At 45.4% G+C, this 19296-nt stretch overlaps 1 protein-coding gene across 1 annotated transcript in view; it reads right to left on the minus strand.

Annotated features, from left to right (window-relative positions):
- The window catches only part of GPC1 (glypican 1), a 218756-nt gene that overhangs the window by 19761 nt on the left and 179699 nt on the right, over positions 1-19296 (minus strand). Inside the window, exon 3 of the mRNA XM_074911759.1 lies at positions 11775-12166. Within this exon, the coding sequence (XP_074767860.1) occupies positions 11775-12166 (392 nt within the window). The remainder of the gene's footprint in view (positions 1-11774; positions 12167-19296) is intronic.

Consider the following 19296-nt stretch of genomic DNA (forward strand, 5'->3'; position numbering starts at 1 on the left):
CATGGCAGCTTGTTCCAGATAAACACCGCCACAGTGAGAGTGAAGCAGCTTCTCTGAGCTGGCAAAGTCAAGCCATCAACCATCTCCACCTGCACACTCAGACATCTTCACTTCCTTGTGCTTCTGCTTTCACCCTTCAGCCTTTAAAAGCACCTGAAATGTTATGACCTACCCCCCTGCCCAACAGCTAATGGCTGCCAGCTAAGACTTGATGGAGAGTCCCTCTGGCTTCCCAACACAGATCTGCAAGAACTAATAGATCAATAAGCAACATCCTCTATACATCATAGGTGGCCTAAAAGCATGAGCATGCAAACTCCTCCAGATGGAGTGAAACCTAACATAATTTCTTCATCTTTAAATGACCTGGCACAGCATGAAGACAGTACATGACAATAATTGATTTTTCTAAGTACCATCAACCTGGCCCAGCCTGTGGCTGGTTCTCCTTTAAGGAGATATAGTTCTCCTTTAACTTTAGTGGCACCTATAGTCTTTTCTTAGCTCAGTGACCTAGAAACTGAATTAAGATGTTAAGAGAACATGCACAATACATTGGAGAAGCCATTTCCCAAAGAACTGAAAAAAAATTACTGAGAGATATGGCTTGGAGCCAGGACACTCTTCACTCAGTTGTCAGAGGTATAAATAAGTATGCAAAACAAAGCTAAGCCCAGCTTAAAAATACACTGTTCCTACGTCACTGCTCAGTTAAAATCCACATACTCTATTCTGATCCCAGTGACATCAGTGGGTACAGTCCCTTAAAGCGTAAGCCCAGTGAGGCAGTGATAAGGAAAAAATATTATCTTCTAAGACATAACCAAAATAGGGGACAAATAGGTATTGAGCAATAAATAATTTTAATTAAAACTATTTTACAGCTGGGGATACAGTAGTTGATTCAAGTAGCAATGAGGTAACGCAACAGGAACAGGTGGCTGCCTCATAGAAAGCCCTGTTCCACCATAAGCACTGACATTTCAAGAAGGCTGTCATCAGGTATTATCCTAGGACTGTGGCTTGCAGCAAGAGCCGAGCTCTGTGCTTTTCCATGGCTACTTTCCAAAGCCTGATACGTGCCCATACTTTGTTGATGAAGCCACCAGGCCAGACGTGAATTGCTGGAAGCAACAACTTTGCCAGAGCAAAAGATCCTTGCAGACTCTCTTGTATCGTGCCTCGGACGGAGCTGGAGCCTGCTCGCAGGTTTGCACAGCTCACGGCACAGCTGCCCACCGTGGCTGCTGAGCTGGGGCTCACCATGCGATTATTCAGCACCAGTGCTTGCACAGCAGCCAGCAGAGAACGGTCACGTGTGGAGATAATATGACAGAAAATTGAGAACACATAATTCTCAGCATTTGGAGTGGCATTGGTTTCCCTCATTTTTCCTCCTCCTGAGCAATGTTTAAACCAATTACAGTAAAATTAATGACTTTTGCAAGTGATTTGCTGAGAGGATGGGCTGGGGGATTAGTCACTAGCTGGGTTCCTTGCTTCCCCCCAGCCAATTTAGAAAACATTCAGTGTGAAAGGCTTCAAACAAAAAACCCCTCCTGCCATGTATTTTATTAATATGCTTTCCAAGCAGAGAATCACAGAAACACAGGAGGCTCAGGGATAACAAGCTGTCACCTACTCTGTCTCCCTGCATTGAAACACATTTGAGGAGAGCTAAGTCATTCTTCATATTACCTAAAGCGTAACTTCAGAAGAGTTATAAACTTTCTGAAGTGAGTACACAGGGAGGTGAAACTGCTTGTAGAAGGGGAAAGTATTCAGCCCAAACAGGTGAGACCCCTGCACAGACACTGGAGGGACTGAAGACACCTGAATGCAGACAGTTTTTGGGACAGCCAGAGCTTTAGTCTCTGTAGGACACACAGCAGCAGAGCAACTCTCTGGTCAAAATGGGCAAGATTTTTCCAGAACATAGGAAAAAAACCTTCTGGTCCTTTCTCTGTGCCTTTAACGAACAAGTCAAACTTGTGATTTGCATGTTCAACATAAGTTACCCATCTTTACACAGATACACATGCTCACAGATAACAAAAGCATGTTTTATAGAGCCATGGGACACTTCTCTCTCAGCCCCACCATTACCTGTTCTTTCTCCCACCAAAGCACCTACCCAGGTTATGTGTTGATTTTCCAAACACCCACTGATTTGTAAGCCTTTTTTTCAGTGCAAGGTTTGGTGCAAGCCACAACGGATGCATAAGAGGGTGCAATTCCTCCTGGCCTGACCCTGGACCTCTCTGAATCTACAATAGTGGGAGGCTTTTTACCCTTCTGAAATGGGACCTCATTTGACAGGTAAGAACAGAGAAGTGCAAAGAGACATGTTTTATGCCATTACCCTAATGCCTACTGCTTGGAAAATATTCAAGGCCCTCTAAAACATCCTGAGTAATGTTAGAGTACAGAAAGGACCATGGAAGCGATGATAGGAGTCTTATATGTTACTGAGTTTTCACAAGCGCACTGTCTCTTTTAGCTAAAAGTTGCTACACCCTCCTCACTCCAGAAAAGCATTTCTTTATCCAAGACAATTATTTCAAATAGGTGGCTGGAAAGGCCAAAGAACCAAGTGTGGGATAGAGAGAGAAAGGCCCTGGGGAACAGCGACCACAGGGGCACTAGCGCTGGGACAGGCTCTGTACATCAAGGCCAGGAGTTATCTGATCGAGCAATGATCCTCCCTCCCCCTCCCAACTTCCTGAGCGTTGGCAAAAGGTTGAGCTTTAGGAAGCCACAGACACCTGGAAAATTGTTTTAACAGTGGCAGTACCCAGCTGCTTCCAGAGCAGCGCGGTGTGCGGTGGGCTGTGCCGCCGGCTCCCGCGGGCACAGCACTCCTGGCCCCGGCCGGCTGCGAGGGTCCTGCTGCTCCCGCAGCTGGTGGCAGGGCTCCTCCTGTGCCCATCCGGAGGTAGCCAGCTCCTTTGGCACCCAGAACCTGCAGCCAAGCTGCAGATGATGTTTTTGCAGTGCTGGCTTCAAACAAGGAAAAGAAAAAAAAAAAAAGAAAAAAAAAGAAAAAAACCCCACCCAAACTCCAAATCCTTTCTCCTTTTGAAGCCTGGCTTAAAAGCAAATGAGAACCTTCAGACTAGCTGCAATTTGATGGGACTCCTCGGCCTTCAGGGGCCTTTAAGTACATCTGAAAGGCATTTAACACCAATAAAATAAGCTGAGCTCTTGCTGGTATTTTTCCTACCCCCCCCCTCCTGTTACACATTCACCCCCAGGCTGCTGTGAACCATCTGTGCCTTGCTTCCCAGGGGAAGCTGGGTTAGGTAGAGGGGAGAAATTTGGCGATGGAGAAAGAGGCCTGGATGAAAAACACAGGCTACTGGAAGTGCTGTCAACTCCCCTGGCTAGTCATAGGGATGGGGGCAGGCTGGCTGATGGAGGCAGAAGGTTGAGATAGTACCTAATGCTGTCGATGGAGCTGTTTTTCTGTACGCTCTGTCCCCTCTAAAAATTTTGCCCAGATGTGTATGAGGGTGGCCTGCAGGGACCTCTCTGCAGCGTGGTGTTGGTGTTCGCTGAGCTGGCCCGTGTCCCTGTCGTGTGGCTGCTCTTCTGGTCCCTTCTTGGCTTTAGTCTCCCAGAAGCAGTGCAGACACAAGGTGGGCACAGGGACCTCTAGCACCTAGCTTTGGTTTTGGCATGATGCAGGGATGGTTGGGGCGAACACAGAAAACCTCCAGATATGTCAGATACATGTCAAAATGTGCCTGCATTAACTCTCAGGTATATTTTTCCAGGTAGAAGGACTTAGTGTCTGAATGGCCATTCTAATCCCCAGAAGCACCAGTTAAACCCAGTGACATTAGGCAACTCAGACTTCTAAACTGATGACTGCTTTAAAGCCAGCAGATAGCAAGCAGGTTTCTAGATGCAGGCACGTGTGCTGGGCAGCTAGAGGCAGAAAGCACCTCTAGCTGGACACATCCCCAGGTCTGGGGGCTGAAGACAGCTATGCAGGCAGCTGCAGCTGAGGCATTTGTAGCACCCTCGCTTACCTTCTCATGCATATTTTAAAGGCAGGTGATAGAAGTAAGGTGAAGTAAGAAGTTTTTCCTGCTAGCTGTGAAACACCCATTCTGGTTTAAGAGAAAACAGGTCAGGTCTTCAATTCACAGATCTGGCCGTGTGTGCTGGGAAACGCAGGTGGGTGTTCAGAGCCACTCCAATTACCCCAGATCCCTCAGTTGGAATTGTACAGTTGGGATAAAGTTGTCAGTATGAAGAACAGCAGCTACAAAATAGGCCAAGCAGGGGAACGGATCCTGCCGGGCCAGTGGTGGAGAGCGCTGCTAAGCTGCCTGGGGGACAATCGCCAGCCCAGGTACAGGTTCAGCCAGCCAGCCTCATCCTCTCTATAACAGACCGGACTGGGAGGACAAGTTTGTGTTTTGCCGGGGAGCTGCCTGGCTCTGTGATCAGGGCTATCTGCAGCGTTGCAATTTCATGGTGGGAAACATTTCACTTTTACAGTCTCCCTGTGGAAGGACCCTCAAATACTATGACCCCAAAAAATCTGTGCTGTTCTCTGCATCTTCACGTGTGCAAGCTGGAAGTCAGGGCCATGGCAGCTCCATGCACTGGGCCATCAGTGCCCAACCTCCCCCAGGAAAGGAGCGGGAGCTGCAGGTGCTCCCATCCCTCCGCTGGCGCGGGGAGCAGACCCTGTTCTCTCTGCCACATGGTCAGCAGCTGCCTTGTGCATGTTTATGCCAGCCCTGATGTAATTAGCACCTTGACGTGTGTTAAATGAACCAAGCTTTGCAATCTTTTAGAATAAAACTCTAAAAGAAACAGCTGCAGGGCTGACAGAAATATGATTCTTTCAAAGTCTAATGAATTGTATAATCACTTCAGTCATTATTTTGCATCTTTCTTCCACAAATGCACAGCCACGAGTCCTTGGAGCACAGTGAGTTTTAAGCCTCACCAAGTCCATCATTCAAAATACATCATGCATGTTTCCAAACCCCCGTCAGGGATCAGAAAGCAAGTGGGGTGCAGGCGCAGCGTGCTGGTGGTGGCTCTGCTGGGTACTGGTGGCAAGGGCGAGGAGCAGGCGGCCCTGCAGTTTGGTGACCCTCTTGCTTTCACCTCAACGTGTTCAGCCCAGCACAGGAATGAAGGCTGATGCCAAACCCATGCCTTTTGTGCTCCAGCAAACCAGAGCTGCTGTTAAGCCTGAGGCCAGACAAACTGCTTGGGTCCATCCTCACCAGCCCAGCAGCCAAATGGCCATTTTGCAGACTCAGAAAAAAAAAAAATTAAAAAATGAAGGCTAGGGTCATCCAGCCAAACTGGGGCAGCAAAACAGAGAGCAGAGCTGGCCCTGTCTCCCTCCACAGCCGGTGGTGAGGGCACTTCCAGAGGGCAGTGAGCATGGCTCCAGAAGGCAGTACTGCTGTGAGTGACACCAGACCCGAGGGCAGGACCCACAGCTGAGCAGGAGGATCTGTCCCTTCAGATTCCTGTCCAGTGCCTAACTACCTTCAGATATTAAAATGAGGAAGATCCATGTGGATACACAGACGGCTGTTATGCTCCTCTCCTCCAGAGGAAAATACTGCAAGCCAACACCTGCCTATTCAACACACTCCCTGCTCTGTTCATCTGACTCAGATATTTCCAGCTGGTACAATTTTCAATCCTTTGAAAACTAGATTCAATTGACTTTTAACCACCAGGTAAATATAGAAGACATATATCTGCTTGTCTGCATTATTTCTATTATATTCAGAACACCTATGGGTTTTTATCCCTGAAGGGTTGTGATTTGAACATAACAACGGATAGAAATACTGGAAAGTAATATGTGAAATACATAAGGAAGTGTTCAAGACTGCATGCTCCCCATCCAGCTCAATTTGAATCTGTCTAAACAAATTCCAACATTATTGCAAAATTCTCTCCCTAGCTTTACATGCAGCGGTGCTGGAAAAGAGCAGTGGGATGTAAGAGGTGCATGTGGGGCTGCATGAGCTGCTGTACCAAGTTGTTTAAAGCAAGAAGGCAGCTGATGGCAGGCTCAGGGAGCACATGTCAGCTCAGGGAAAGGGATATTCAGCTTCTGGGTTTGCAGAGGGAATCAGGCTGACAGGGACTTAAATCTAAAACGTTTTAAACCATGCAATCCCACATACAAACTGCCCAGGGACAGCCCACCAAGAAAACATGCGACACTTCAACAGAGGTGAGACTGACCCGACCTGAGCAAGGAAGGACACATCCCTGTGCCTGCAGGAGCCACTGCAGGAACTAGTCCCTGAAGGTGCAAGAGCAAGATGGTGTTTACAGGCAGGGGTGTCTGAAGCACCCCAGGCTTCTCAACTCCTGGGACTTCAGTCCTCCTCCTCCTCCTGAATACAGCCAGACCTGCAAACAGTGCTTGTGGCATTTTCTACCCTATGTATTGCTCCTGGGTCTGCAGCAGCACAAGCTTTTAGCACAGGCACCAACCAGCTCATTTTCAGAAAGTCCCATCAGTGGTTTGCAATGACAGTAGGGAAAAAAAAGAAAAAACCCAGCACTCTCCAGCAGTTGCTGTTTGTACCTGGCTGTGGTGAGCTGCATCCCGTCTCTATCTCTGCTGGTGACACCAGCACCCTTCGGACCCTCTGCTCATGTCCCACACAGAGATCCTGCAGGACTCTGTTTCACATTACCCCCACCTCATTTTTGTAAAGGAGGGGACAGATCTGAAGCTGAGCTCCTGGACGAATGGTATCTTACCAAGCAGATCTGTCTATACCTACAGGTAGCTGCTGTCAAAAGGTGGGAAGTTTATTAAATCCCATGCAAGCAAACAGATGATCTCCCTGAAGGAAAGTGCTACCTCTATTTCCTAGATGAGAGCTTCTTCCAGATGGAGAGATAATTTACTGTGGCACCCTATGGTTCTTGGGGCAAAGCTAGTCTCTGTACAACAGCATCCTGCCATTGGGGGATTGTCGTAACACAGGAACACACACCTCTGCTGTGCAAAAACTGAACAGCTCCAAAGCAAGAGGTGGGATAACCTCCAGTGAAAAGGAAATAAATGTGGTAATATAAGGATATTGCCAAAGAACAACATTCTCATAACATCTACTTACAAACACTATTATTGTCTTTTCAGGATCAAGAGGAGGCCAACTTAGATAAATGCTTAATTTTATTACAAAAGTGAAATCCTTTAAACGAAATAAAATTTTATTTATGGTTGTATGTACTTGCTGCTGATACTGTGAATAAAGATAAGTCACTGAAAGGATGGAGATGTGTCACCGAGCGAGTGGGACAGGAGGTCACTGCACTGTGCTGTTTTAACACAGTGGTTTCACAAGTGTATGAAAAAGATTATATTCTTCACTTTATTCAGTCAGACAAATTTTATGCCTACTTCACTCAAAAAACAACTGGAAGCTGAAAGACAGAAGTCAACTATGACCTTCCAAACTATGGAAAAAAGTGTGGTATGAGAAATGGCTACAATCTTAAAGGACATGAGGACCAGGAATGACCATACTGTCTTTGTTATATTATTGACTTGTTGGAAATGTAAAACATATTTAGATAAACATTATTTTCCCTATGTGTCCAGCACATTCACTTAACTGTTAAAAACATCCATAAAAATTCTATTTTGGGGCCTTTTTAATTAGAATTCAGTTCCCATCCAAATGCAGCTTGACCCACCATGTGTTTAAAAATTACTCATATGGTAAACAGGAAAGTTGCCATTTACCTTATACTAACATAAAAGTTTAAAAAAACAAGGCTGAAATGTATTGTGAGACACAGTATTGCTTAAATCAAAATGACAGATGACCTTCATCGGTAAAATGAAATACAGGACTTAGTGGAAAAGCTTATAATTAGTAAAGGAAGTCATCATATTTTGTTTCAAATTCAAATGAGAATCATCCTTAAGAACATCTACTAAGAAAAGGAAATGCAAACAGCTATTAAAATTGATTGCTTAAGTAAGGGTTTCTTGCTTACATAGCTGGTGTTGCTTCACATCAATCCCACTACCATGGGGGAACTTAAAATTCAAGAGCAAGAAGCAACGAAAGATTGTCCTAATAACTCACTTTCTGACTGATGAGCAAAATTCATTTTAAAACACCTCCTCTGCCTGGCTTTGGAAACAGAACATGATTTCTTTACGTTTTCTGTGCTCTCATCCAAGATTCACAGGTTGTCAAGTCTCCAAGGGGAACTTGAGGATTCTGGACATTTTTTGACGTGCACAGGGCAGCTCTCCTCCCCGTTCGTCGGTGCAATATGGGCACGGACCAGTCTCCTTTATGGGAGCACTGGTGCAGACAGGATCACCTCTGCTACCTGTCCCCACAGCACTTTGTGCAACAGTCCTGACCTAAGACTTAGATGCCTGAGCAGTATCATAATGTGAGTAATAAATAACAAAACCAGTCTGGATATTGCTGTTTATTATGCTGCATCTCTCTGAGGATTTTTGCTTTTGTTATATAACAGGTTATCTCTCAGCCCTTGCTATCTCAGTTTTGCTCCCCCCCCCGTATTACAATTCACCTATACCATGTATTTCACAGGAGCACATTCTTGCTCTCCTTGCTAAACGTGGAAATTGCTCACACCAAGTGTGGATCTCTGAGCAGCACCTGGCAGGCAGCAAGTCTCCTCACATAAGGCCTTCACCTGTTCCCTTGAAGCCTGGAGTTGCAGCAAACACTATTTTTGGGCAGCTGCCAATCTCACAACCAAAGAAAAGGATCCTAAACAAAACCGGGATATTTCTTCTCTCTTGCCCTGGCACGCAGCACAAGGTGTGCATCCCTGGGGGAGCCCCTTCTGCGTGTGCCCTTCACTAGGGATTTTGGGGCTGCTGCTGTTTTGGCAGCTGCTACTTCACGCAGATGATGAAAAACACACTTGGCATTGTGCAACTGAAACAAAAACCTGCAATTTGTCCTGAAAGAACAGCTACAGAAACACAGAACCTGAATGTGAACACAGAGAAGCTGTGCCAACACCCCCACCCACGCGTGGCACATCAACCCCTATGCCTCTCCCAGGGCAGGGCATCGACCCGTGCATCCATCCCCAGCCCTGCGGAGAGCCGCACCAGCCACGCATGTGCCACGGGCTCCCTGGGCCCCCTCCCACAGCCACTGTGGCAGGAACCGTGGCATTAAAAGCTTTAGATCTTGATGTCAGCGCCTGCACTTTGTCAGGGTGACTTGCCTTAAAAGCTAGAACGGCAGTAAAGATGAAAAATGTTTTTACTATTTTCTCCCCAGCTGCCCTCAAACTCTTTATCCCCAGCAGGATGCAGAGTGCTGCTGCCAGCACACTGCTCCTGTTCCCACCCCTCCGTGGCCACCAGCCACACTGGCCAAGGGCTGCTCGAGGGATGGCTTCCTATGAGGTTGAGGTCGGGCAGCTGCAGGCTGGGGAAGAAACACCCCTTGGGCACAGCAGAAAGGCAGCAGGGATTAAAGAAATCTCACTAAATCCCTTCCTGTAGCTCAGTCAAGACAGGCTCTTCCCCATTTCAAGACAGCCAGAAAATCTGGCAAACAGCACCAGTCTTACTCTAGATGCCCAGTAATGCAGACTCTGCACAGGACCTGAAACAGCAATAGGATACAGGTGACAAACACCGAACTGGACGTGTCTGAGAAGCCAAAACCAGGAGGGTTTTAATAGAAATCAGTAGCTTTTCTGGGATTTGCAAATAAATAAAAATGGAGTAATCTAATTTTTCAGAAGTCTGAAGCTAAGTAATTTATTTCTAAGTTTCCCTTTTAAACAGGCTTTCTCAGACTTCCTGACCAAAACACTGCTGCTCCATATGAAATTTCAGCTCAAAGAGTTAATTTTAAAGACTACTGCTACAGCTGACAGGAAAGCCAAGTCCCAGTTTCCAATCTTAATAAAAGTCTTATACACTTTCTCCTAATACCATAAGTATAAAGCAACATGGAAAATGACTAAAACCAAAGCACCAGTTGCAGATCGAGTTCAGCACTTCACATCCGTTTGTCACTAGTGTAAATCCACAGCTGGTAAAGGAAAGTGAGTAAACCAGGCCTGTGTTTTAGACACAAGCTGAGGGCTACCAGGGCATCCATAAAAGGGATTTCCCACCGCAGCATTCTCACCCCCTCTTGCCTGAAGTACTAAACCCATTCCTGAAAACAAGGGGAATGGGTCAATTTTGGCCTTTGTTACAAAATCACCTCTCGGGGAGGCTTTGCTGAGGTTTCCCGATTCAGTTGATGCAGATTGTGCTAAAACAGCAAGATGTCAGGTTAACTGCAATCCCAGGGAGGGCTCTTGTGAGAGAGAGGCATGGGTTGGGACCCTCCTGGAAGACCCTCCATCCTGGAAGAATGAGTTGGGGGGAGGTAGAGGGAAGAGGAGGATCTGTGACTGGTTATGTAGGCCACATCCCATTTGATAAGAAATGTCAAGAGAAGGAAAATTCAGAAAAGGGGGACCAGAGGCAAAATCCAATGGGTCAGAAGTCTCCATGAAGGTGGGGGAAAAATACGCTGCATGTTGGTATCTCAGGTCCTTCCCTTCTGCTGATACTATGACCGCAGTTGCCCTGCCAGCCTGCTTTACCCACCAAACTTGGCTACAGGCAGAATCACACATGTTGTGCTGGAAATCTCTGCCATTATGATTTATGAAGAATATTTTACTTTGGTCCCCCTGAAATTACATCATTCTCCTCTTTTATCCATCTTGTCAGGACAGTGTGATGTTAACGACATGTACAAAGGCTTTGGGGTAGCTGAACAGTTTCATAGTCTCACAATGAAAATTAAAGCGTTTGTCACTATTACCACATTAATGTTTTTTCCTGAGATTAAAGTCTGGATTTGCTGCATCAAATAGTACTGTTCTCTGCTGTGCATTACCATGCATTACCTTCCGAGGAAATGAACTGTGATTCCGTATTTTTACATTCACATTTTAATTACACCCTGATTCTCACACCTGCTGATTGCCATCTCCACATGCAGTATGCAAGTCATTTTTTCAGTATGGATTTTCTTCTTGCTACTTGTGAGAAAAGCCTGAATACCTTGTTTCAGGACAATCGCTGCCTTCTGGCTACTTCTGCAGTAAAGAATACAATCTCCTTCCACCTGAAACCCTGGATTCAGTCATGTTAATTTACATTTATATAACACCTTTCATCCCTGAAGATCCCAATTCACCTTACAAACTCACCCTCTCTGTACACAGAAGCTTTACAAATATATATATGGCTACATAAACAGACACAGCAAGCCCATCACCAACTGCTGAAACGCATCTCTCTGTGTGTATTCCCAGCACACCTGTGGCAAGTCAGCTCTGCATACCCTACATCATATCGCCATCAAGGAGGAAAATAAGGCCGTGTGATTTAGAGGCATGCCATTTCCCTGTTGGGAAAGAGCAAGGAATCTAGGCAAGCAACAGAATGGCTTTACAGCTTTGGCGACCGACATCTCCTTGGCACTCTGCTGCATAGGTTAAAATGAAGGAAAGACTGATTTGTGGCGAGTTATACCTCACTTCTGTTCTATCCTGGAGAAGTTCAGGCTTGCTGTTCCCTTTCACTGATGGGTGACCCTCAAGCAGTTCATTTTCTAAACCTGAAAAATACCTTTATAATGAAAAGATAAGGGGAAATAAGCCCCCCCCTCCCCAACAGCAGCAGCTGATTGATGTCCTGCCAATCTGAGGATGGAGGAGAAGGAAGAACCCCAACATACCTGAGACACCTTTCTGACCACGTCGCTGCCCACTAGAAAGCCCTGTGCATAGGAGCGTGCTGCGATGAAGGCTCGGGTTGCCTTCACCTTCAGGTCCCTGGGAACTTCCCCGAAGGGTTTGTGCTGCTCCGCATGTTTCACCATGCAGTCCAGGTACTCATCTGTGATATGGTACTGGGGATTCATCAGCTTGAAGAGTCGCTCCAGCAAGCGTGTCCAGAACTCATTGAGGGCCTCTTCCAAGTTGATGTTGGAGCCCCGGTAATAGCGGCGTAACTCGCTGTACAAGTCCTTGAAGACCTTCATGTTCTGAGTGTACAATTCCCCGTACATGCTTGGAAAAGCATCATAAAGAGCCTTTTCTGACTTGTTCAACAAATCCTGGAAATAACCTGAAGAGAGAAGAAAAAGGTGATGCATCAGTTGGACAAGCAGGAATGCAATGGGCTGTGCTGTTTTACAGCACAACCGAATGCCCTGAGAGAAGAGATGGGCCCTAATATAGCACTTCCTCAGACCGACCTTACCCACAATTTTGAGCTTCAATTTTGAGCCTCAGCTGAGAAGATTGAAGGAGGAACCCCCCAGTGCCAGTGACAGAGAACCAGGCTCTGGGCCTCCTGGCCTCTTCTGGCTGCTTCACCTAGAACCAAAACTGAGGCTCTTCTCTGAGTGCTTAAGGTGCCACAGTGTTACTCACAGGTTTTCTTTACAGAACACATCAACTGTCACATAACCGTAACTTGCCACAACGCCTTATGAGACACTCAACCCTGAATCAAGAGCCAGTTGCTTCTGGCACAGTTGTTGACACTTGTTAAACATCCTTAGCAAACATTATAAACACACAAGGATGTCTGGAGGCTGCTCAGGAGATGAAGGTCTATTCTGTAATAACTGCTGTTAAGAGTCAGACTAACCCATCAATATTAGTGTCCACACCAGAATGAAGCGAGTTAAAAATTTCATCTCGAAGATAACCTGAAGTCTTCCATTTAATCACATGAAAGGCTGAAATTCCTCCAGTATCACCTGCTCCTACTATCATACAAAAGTGAAGGCTTTTCTGAAGAAGACTTCTTCAATTTTAAAATAGAACTTACAAACACACCCCCACCCCCATTTTCCTCTTTTCCTGGAAGGCTGCCATTCCTGGCTGAAGCACTGATAATCTGGGGAAGCCAGCGGGACTCCAGCACAGCCAGCACAAAGCACAGCGGTCTAAGACAAGGTCCCTGCAGGCATGAACTCCTCTTTGGGGCACCACATCTACTTGAAGAGGACATGGCTTTACTCTGACTAACTGATGTTCCCACCAACCCCAAACCACCACAATCCACTGCACAACTTGAAGTTGCCTTTGGAAAGATGACTGCAACTTGTTTGAGCCACCTTTCTTTCCTGCCTCACTGCTTATTTTCCACCATGTTACTTCCAAAGCCCTGGTGAGTTGGAGCAGGGCTGCCACCAGCAATGGTGCCAGCTCTTCAGAGATACCCCCATCAGCTCTAGTCATGGCAGCCAGCCTGGCTCTGAGGCACAGCCCATAACGCGTGTGCCAGAGTCCCAGGTGCTGTGACAGGAACAGGCATGTATTATTATGTATTTAAAGACAGGGTTGTACTCAAGTGTTTCTGAGCTGAGGACAACATTATCATATTCATGGTTCTCATCCCATTTGACTTCTTTGGATTTGCATCCTACTTTTGTTTAGGTATAAACAACTAAAGGGTTTTATGCCATAGGTTCAGTGGTCATAGAAGTGACAGAAATGCAATTCCTGCTACATACAGCAGGGTAAAGGTGACAGATTCGATTCCTCCCTTACCAACATCTTTAGGTATTGCCATCTTCTCGACTGCCAGCTACCTTCAGGCTCTCTGAGACTGCACAGTAGGGAACTTATAGAAGGACCAACCCGATTCAATTTATTGATTTACATAAGCAACTTTAATCAGCACTTAAGTCAGTGAGAGAAACAATGGTTCAAATTATCATTTTCATTTCAATTACATTTGTACTTTTTAGGGCCTTTTCGAAGCAAACCCGATTACACTATTCTTTAAATCTAAATGACTTTTTTTTTTTTTTTTGGTGATGTATGATAAGATCTAGTTGGAGGGAAACTGTTATTCAATTAAAATCAAACAGCATGTCTTTAGGTATATAGATTAACTTCAATGTGCTAGGCATATAAAAAAAGAAAGAAAAGCTTGTGAAAGATGCATATTGCATGTATAAAGCTTTATTAAAGTATTTTTTGAGGGAATGGCACTGATTAAAGACCTCTAAACTTTTAGAACTAGTAAAGCTCATTTCCATAGGTCTTGCTTATATTCAGAGACAGGAAGGGCCATACAAGCTTTCCTACATTAACAATCTCTCATTTGCTTCTCAGATTTAAATGAAGTTAAAACTCAACAAGTGGATTGAACAAGTGAAAACACCTTCTGCATCTGCACAACAGGCTGCTGATACTGAAAATTCCTGTAGTATTTTAACAAACCAATACTGAGCATTAACAGCCTGGCTTCCTATAGCTACAATCGTGTACTGCTTAATAGTTTAAAATTTGATTTAAGTGGTTTTAAAAGATCGTGAACAAACTAGATTTTAGCAGGTTTGGTTTAATCACTTATGCAGAAAATTAAAATTAAAAAATGTTATCTAAGATGTTGAAGAAAAACTATGGTTTTCAAGTGTACTTTTGAAAGAAATTTATTCTTATTCCACCTGACCTGTTTGTATCTCCAAACATTTGTATGGGGATACCTCTCAAATGACTGATCTGCATGTGTTTCTCCATCTTCCCTATTAAAACTGGATTTCTTCCTACAGACACCAGTGTGAATGTGCTGCCAGGGCACCTAAGCCTCCTATAAAATTACCTTGTAATGTGGGGTTTCTAATATGAATAAAGTAAAAAGCTTGATCTCATCACCAAGTACTTTGCTAAAGGACCTCAGTTTAAGAAGAAGTGATGCCTGCAGCACATGCTGTCCTAACACAGCTTATCAAAACCTCTCCTGTGGAATCTCAAGAAAAAGGACGATTTGACCCCTGACTTCCCTCTGGGTCCCAACTCTTACTCTGGCACCCCAGCTGCCAGAGAGGAGCTCTCTCCCACGGTAGTGCAAGCTTTCTGCAAAGCCTGGGGCCTCTCATCCCAGCCCAAGGAACTCCTTTGGGTCTGCATCTCCCCCTACTCGAACAGTTCAGCCATCACTAGCCCCAAAGACAGCAGCACAAGGCAATTTGCTCTTATGACAAAATTATTGCTGTGAACTGCAGGGCACTAACACAGGTGAGAACTTGCCTTTTACCAAAAGGTCTCATCTACACTGAATAATTGTACAATATGTAATTAAAACTTGGCAAGTGTTACTGGCACATATATAGCACCTATCCAGGTAATCCTCATTCATCAGCCTCGACACAGATCGCTCTGCTGCTGCTGCAAAGTGCTCAGGTATCCCCTCTTACAGCCATGGCTCCGTCCCCAGCATAGCACCTGTGTGCACCTAGGAAATTTTGGCTACTCCACCAACATGTGAGAGACTGTAAGAGGATGATGTACTATTCGGAAGCTTCTCATCCAGCACTTCTCTCCTGCCCTAGCATTGCCCATGAGCCTAGGCTCTTAGATCACAGTGGCACAAGCCCAGGTCAGGGCTGCCACAGCTCCGAGCTCCCAGCCGGCTCACTCTGGCACAGCTGGGGGCTGACCCGGGGTGATCCTGCTGCAGCATCACCACTTCTTGGTGCATGGTCACCTTCCCCTGCAGCATCTCCTGAAGGGGCTCACTTGCCAAGCAGATAACTGCCAGGCCGACGATTTGTCCCAGCAAGACACTTTTTAGTGTCTGACTAATCTGAGGTAGCTTCATTTCTGTGTTGCCAAGCAGTCCTAGCTGTACAATGAAAGAAATGGCATTCACCTACATCAGACACAAAATACAAAGTTTCTCTGGTGCTGATGAGATATCTAAAAGCTGCTCTGCATCTTAATGTATCGCTCCAAGCACTGCTGGTTACCCATTCACAATTTGATTAAACTAAGCTCAAACTCACTTTCTTGTATAATCAGTGTTCTGTGCCAAGTGACACTAACTGAATAAATTGTTGAACAATCCAGGTTCGACATGCAGCTTGGCACTCACCATCAGGAGGAAGAAAACACCAACAAACGCAGCCCGATTTGTCAATTCAAGGTAAAATGACTTTTTTTTTGTATTGCTACAGGAGAAACAAGATGTATATCTTCCTGCCAAAAAATTGGAAACTGTTCTCAAAAAAGTCCAAGCTAATTAAGAGTTGATGAACTGTTACTTCTCACCTAAGTGAGAGAACACCAATTACAGTCAACTCATTTGTGGCTGGTTCTCAGAAAGTTCTTCTAGATTTCACACACTGAGAAAAAAATATATCTACGTTATCTAGGGAAAATTAATTAGCAATTAAGTCTAAATGTGTTTGTGATGAATGGCTGACCCGGCAGGGAATTTAAATGCCTGTTTTGCAGCATTAGAAGGCACTAAGAAGTGAGGTTTGTCAAGAGAGATGCACAGAAGCTAGAGCTAAGTGCCCCGGTCCTCAACACGATCTCAGCCTGCACTGCTTGTACACTTAGCACAGGTATCTCCAATTAACACTGCATCTTCTCCTTAACTCTCCCTGACTACTAATATCTAACCTTTTAACGTATTTGGACATGTGTCATAGATTAAGGATATGCAGGGCCTTGGGCTAAAACAACTTTCTGAACCACAGTTTAGGCATTTGTCCTTGATTTCAGGCAGAAGCAATTATTTATTCTAGGGGAAGCACCCCATTATCTGTACCCATGGTGGGTGGGGGACCCTGAGGTAACCTGGGTGGCTGGAAACCTCTAATAATACAGCTGTCCCACTATTTCTAGAAGTTAAAAATTACCACTCAGTGGGTCCATTTGGATTTATTAACTCTCATTTGTACCACCACTGCTGGGTCTGCCCTGGTTCCCAAAGAAGAGTTACAGTGATTAGCTCTGGCATGGCATGAGTACGTGGAGGCAGCTTCATCCAGGTCACATCTCCAAGGCCTTGAGCTCTGCTGACACCACGTTGTCCAGGCCAGCAGCAACAGACTCAACCCATGTCTGTTCATGCACTGTAGCACGTGGCTTTGTTAGCCTTGGAAAGAGCAGGGATGGAGGGGAAGGGCTCATGAGGAGCCAGCACTGGAGCTATAAAGCCCTTCTGCTGCAGGAGTCACTGCTGCACTCCCGTCCCTGGGAACAGGTACACAAACAGCTGAGGTGGCTCTGCAGAGCCCCTGAAACGATGCAGAGCCTCTGAAACAGTGCATTGGTTTCCACCCTGAGTCACAGGAAAGCAGTTATGTATTTTCTGGACCCATGCTGAAAAACCATGGATGTTCTCAGCTTCTGCCAACCTCAGAAATTTGACAATGGAGGTGCACTAACTAGAGACACCTTCCTGCGAGTCATCTGCTAAATCCATGACTGGGCTTCCCCTCTTTCAAAAAGTTTTCTCAAAGAGCCATTGAATAGGTGAGTCCCTCCCCACTGCTGCTGGCTAAGGGCTTCACAACATTGCAAAGCCCAGCTGGTGATTTTCTAATGTCAGTAATTCAGACAAATCAAACTCAGTCTTTCCTGGGCCAATGAAAGGCACAGCTCCTCAGTCAAGGCTGTTCCTACATGAAACATCCCCTTTCACACTCTTGCTGGAAAGGTATTCAAAAGAAAAAAAATGAAATGGGAGTCTGTTTTTTTATTATTATTATTATTGCCTCTCACTTCCAGGCTCAGAAACAAGACAACAGGCTTTGCTCAAATGAAATTTCCTTTTGGCAGAGGCCAGGTCTGAAAAACTTCTGCATCAAATACAAAAATGTCAGAAAGTTATGAGCAAAGAAATGAAAGTTTTTTACAACTGAGACAATTCTGCAACCTTGGCCGCTATTTCTCTTGATGTTGTTGTGACAAAAACTCACTTCTCAGAGAATTAAGTTTTCAAGCAGTATCTATAACCTTTGCATTGCATTCAAGAGAGATTGTAAATCCCCACCCATTCCCCTGCTTCACAGCTTCCCAGAGTTCGCAGCTCATATTTTCACAGTTTCCACATTTTCACAACTCTGGATTCAAATTGGGAAGCTGTGAACAGCAAGGCAGGGACCGGCAGTTTCTCTCTGAAGATGGAAAGTTTTGAGTTCCCCCTTCCTTACTTCCCCCAGCTCTTTGATACCATTTGATCACTCAACATCTGGAATACACTGGAGTTCCTTCAACTTATATAATGATGGAATAGGAATGGATGTAGGAGGGAATGAAAGAAGAACATCCAAGTGGTCTTTGGGCATGCAGCAGATCAGGCTTTCTTCAAAACCCATCGAATTTTAGCGGCATACTAAAAAAATATAAGAATTGGAGAAAGGTGAATTACTTTAGATCTTAATATTATTAAAACCTTAAGCAGAAAACTGCAGTACAAAAAGTGTCTGAAAAGTCTTTTCAGCACAGCTGAACAGAGTAGTACCAGATTGGAGGCCATGAGGGAGGAAAACACATTGCTCAGATGATGCCATTAAGTCCAAAAACAGATTTTAAGAAGAAATCTCTTCCTAAAGGCAGGTTTAGTGTTGGATGACTGAATTTGGTGAAGAGTCTGGGCAACCACCTCCACCTACATCTGGAAGTCTGTCATAAGAGGAGGGGAAAAGCATCAGGGTGCAAGGCTCCAGGAGGAAGGAAACCCATGGCAGGTGATACCTCCAACCTCGCACTTTTCTTGGAGCAGCAGAAGCAGCACCCAGGGTTCTGTCCTGTCTCCACCTTCCAGCTCCAAGCTCTTCCTTACTTCTTCCTTTCTTAATACAAGAGCAGACTGCTCCACCCCAGGACAGCAAAATTCAATTTCACTTATGCTTCCAAAAAGCCTTGCGTAGTCCCAGCAGGAACACCTAATTGACTTATCCTGAAACCATGTAGCACAGCAGTGCTCCACAGCTACAGAAGAGTTGTTCTCATGCAAAAGATACAAAACTTTTTCAGCAATGGGACAAGATGAAAACTCTCCTGCTGGTTGGACAGCTTTGCATGGCAAGCTAGGTTTGTGGTCCAAGGGCCTTGCAGTGCAGCCATAAACTGCCAGGACAGCTGGGAGGTGGGGGAAAAAATGTGAAGGGGAAGAAGTATCAAATACTGTATGATAATTTCTCAAGTTTGAGCAAGCACATGAGCCTGTGGTGGAATTCACGCAGGGTCAGAGCCATGGAGCGTCTCTGCAGCTCTGGAGGGAGGCCGGGTGAAGTATGTTCACCACTAACGCCACTATCATGTTTCAAGACGACTGGACGAAGAACAGGAGAGAAAAGTAAGTTGACATTGTGGTGTCCTGAACATGAGTAAAAGTGGGCAAAAAAATAGCATGGGGATGTCTACTAGAGCAGAGCTTCCTCTTGATGCCAGCCCTATCAGTCTAAGGCACAGTATTTTCCTAGGCTGAGTTCCCATTTA

The sequence above is a fragment of the Athene noctua genome, chromosome 8 (genome assembly GCF_965140245.1).
Source record: "Athene noctua chromosome 8, bAthNoc1.hap1.1, whole genome shotgun sequence".
Classification (NCBI taxonomy): Eukaryota; Metazoa; Chordata; class Aves; order Strigiformes; family Strigidae; genus Athene; species Athene noctua.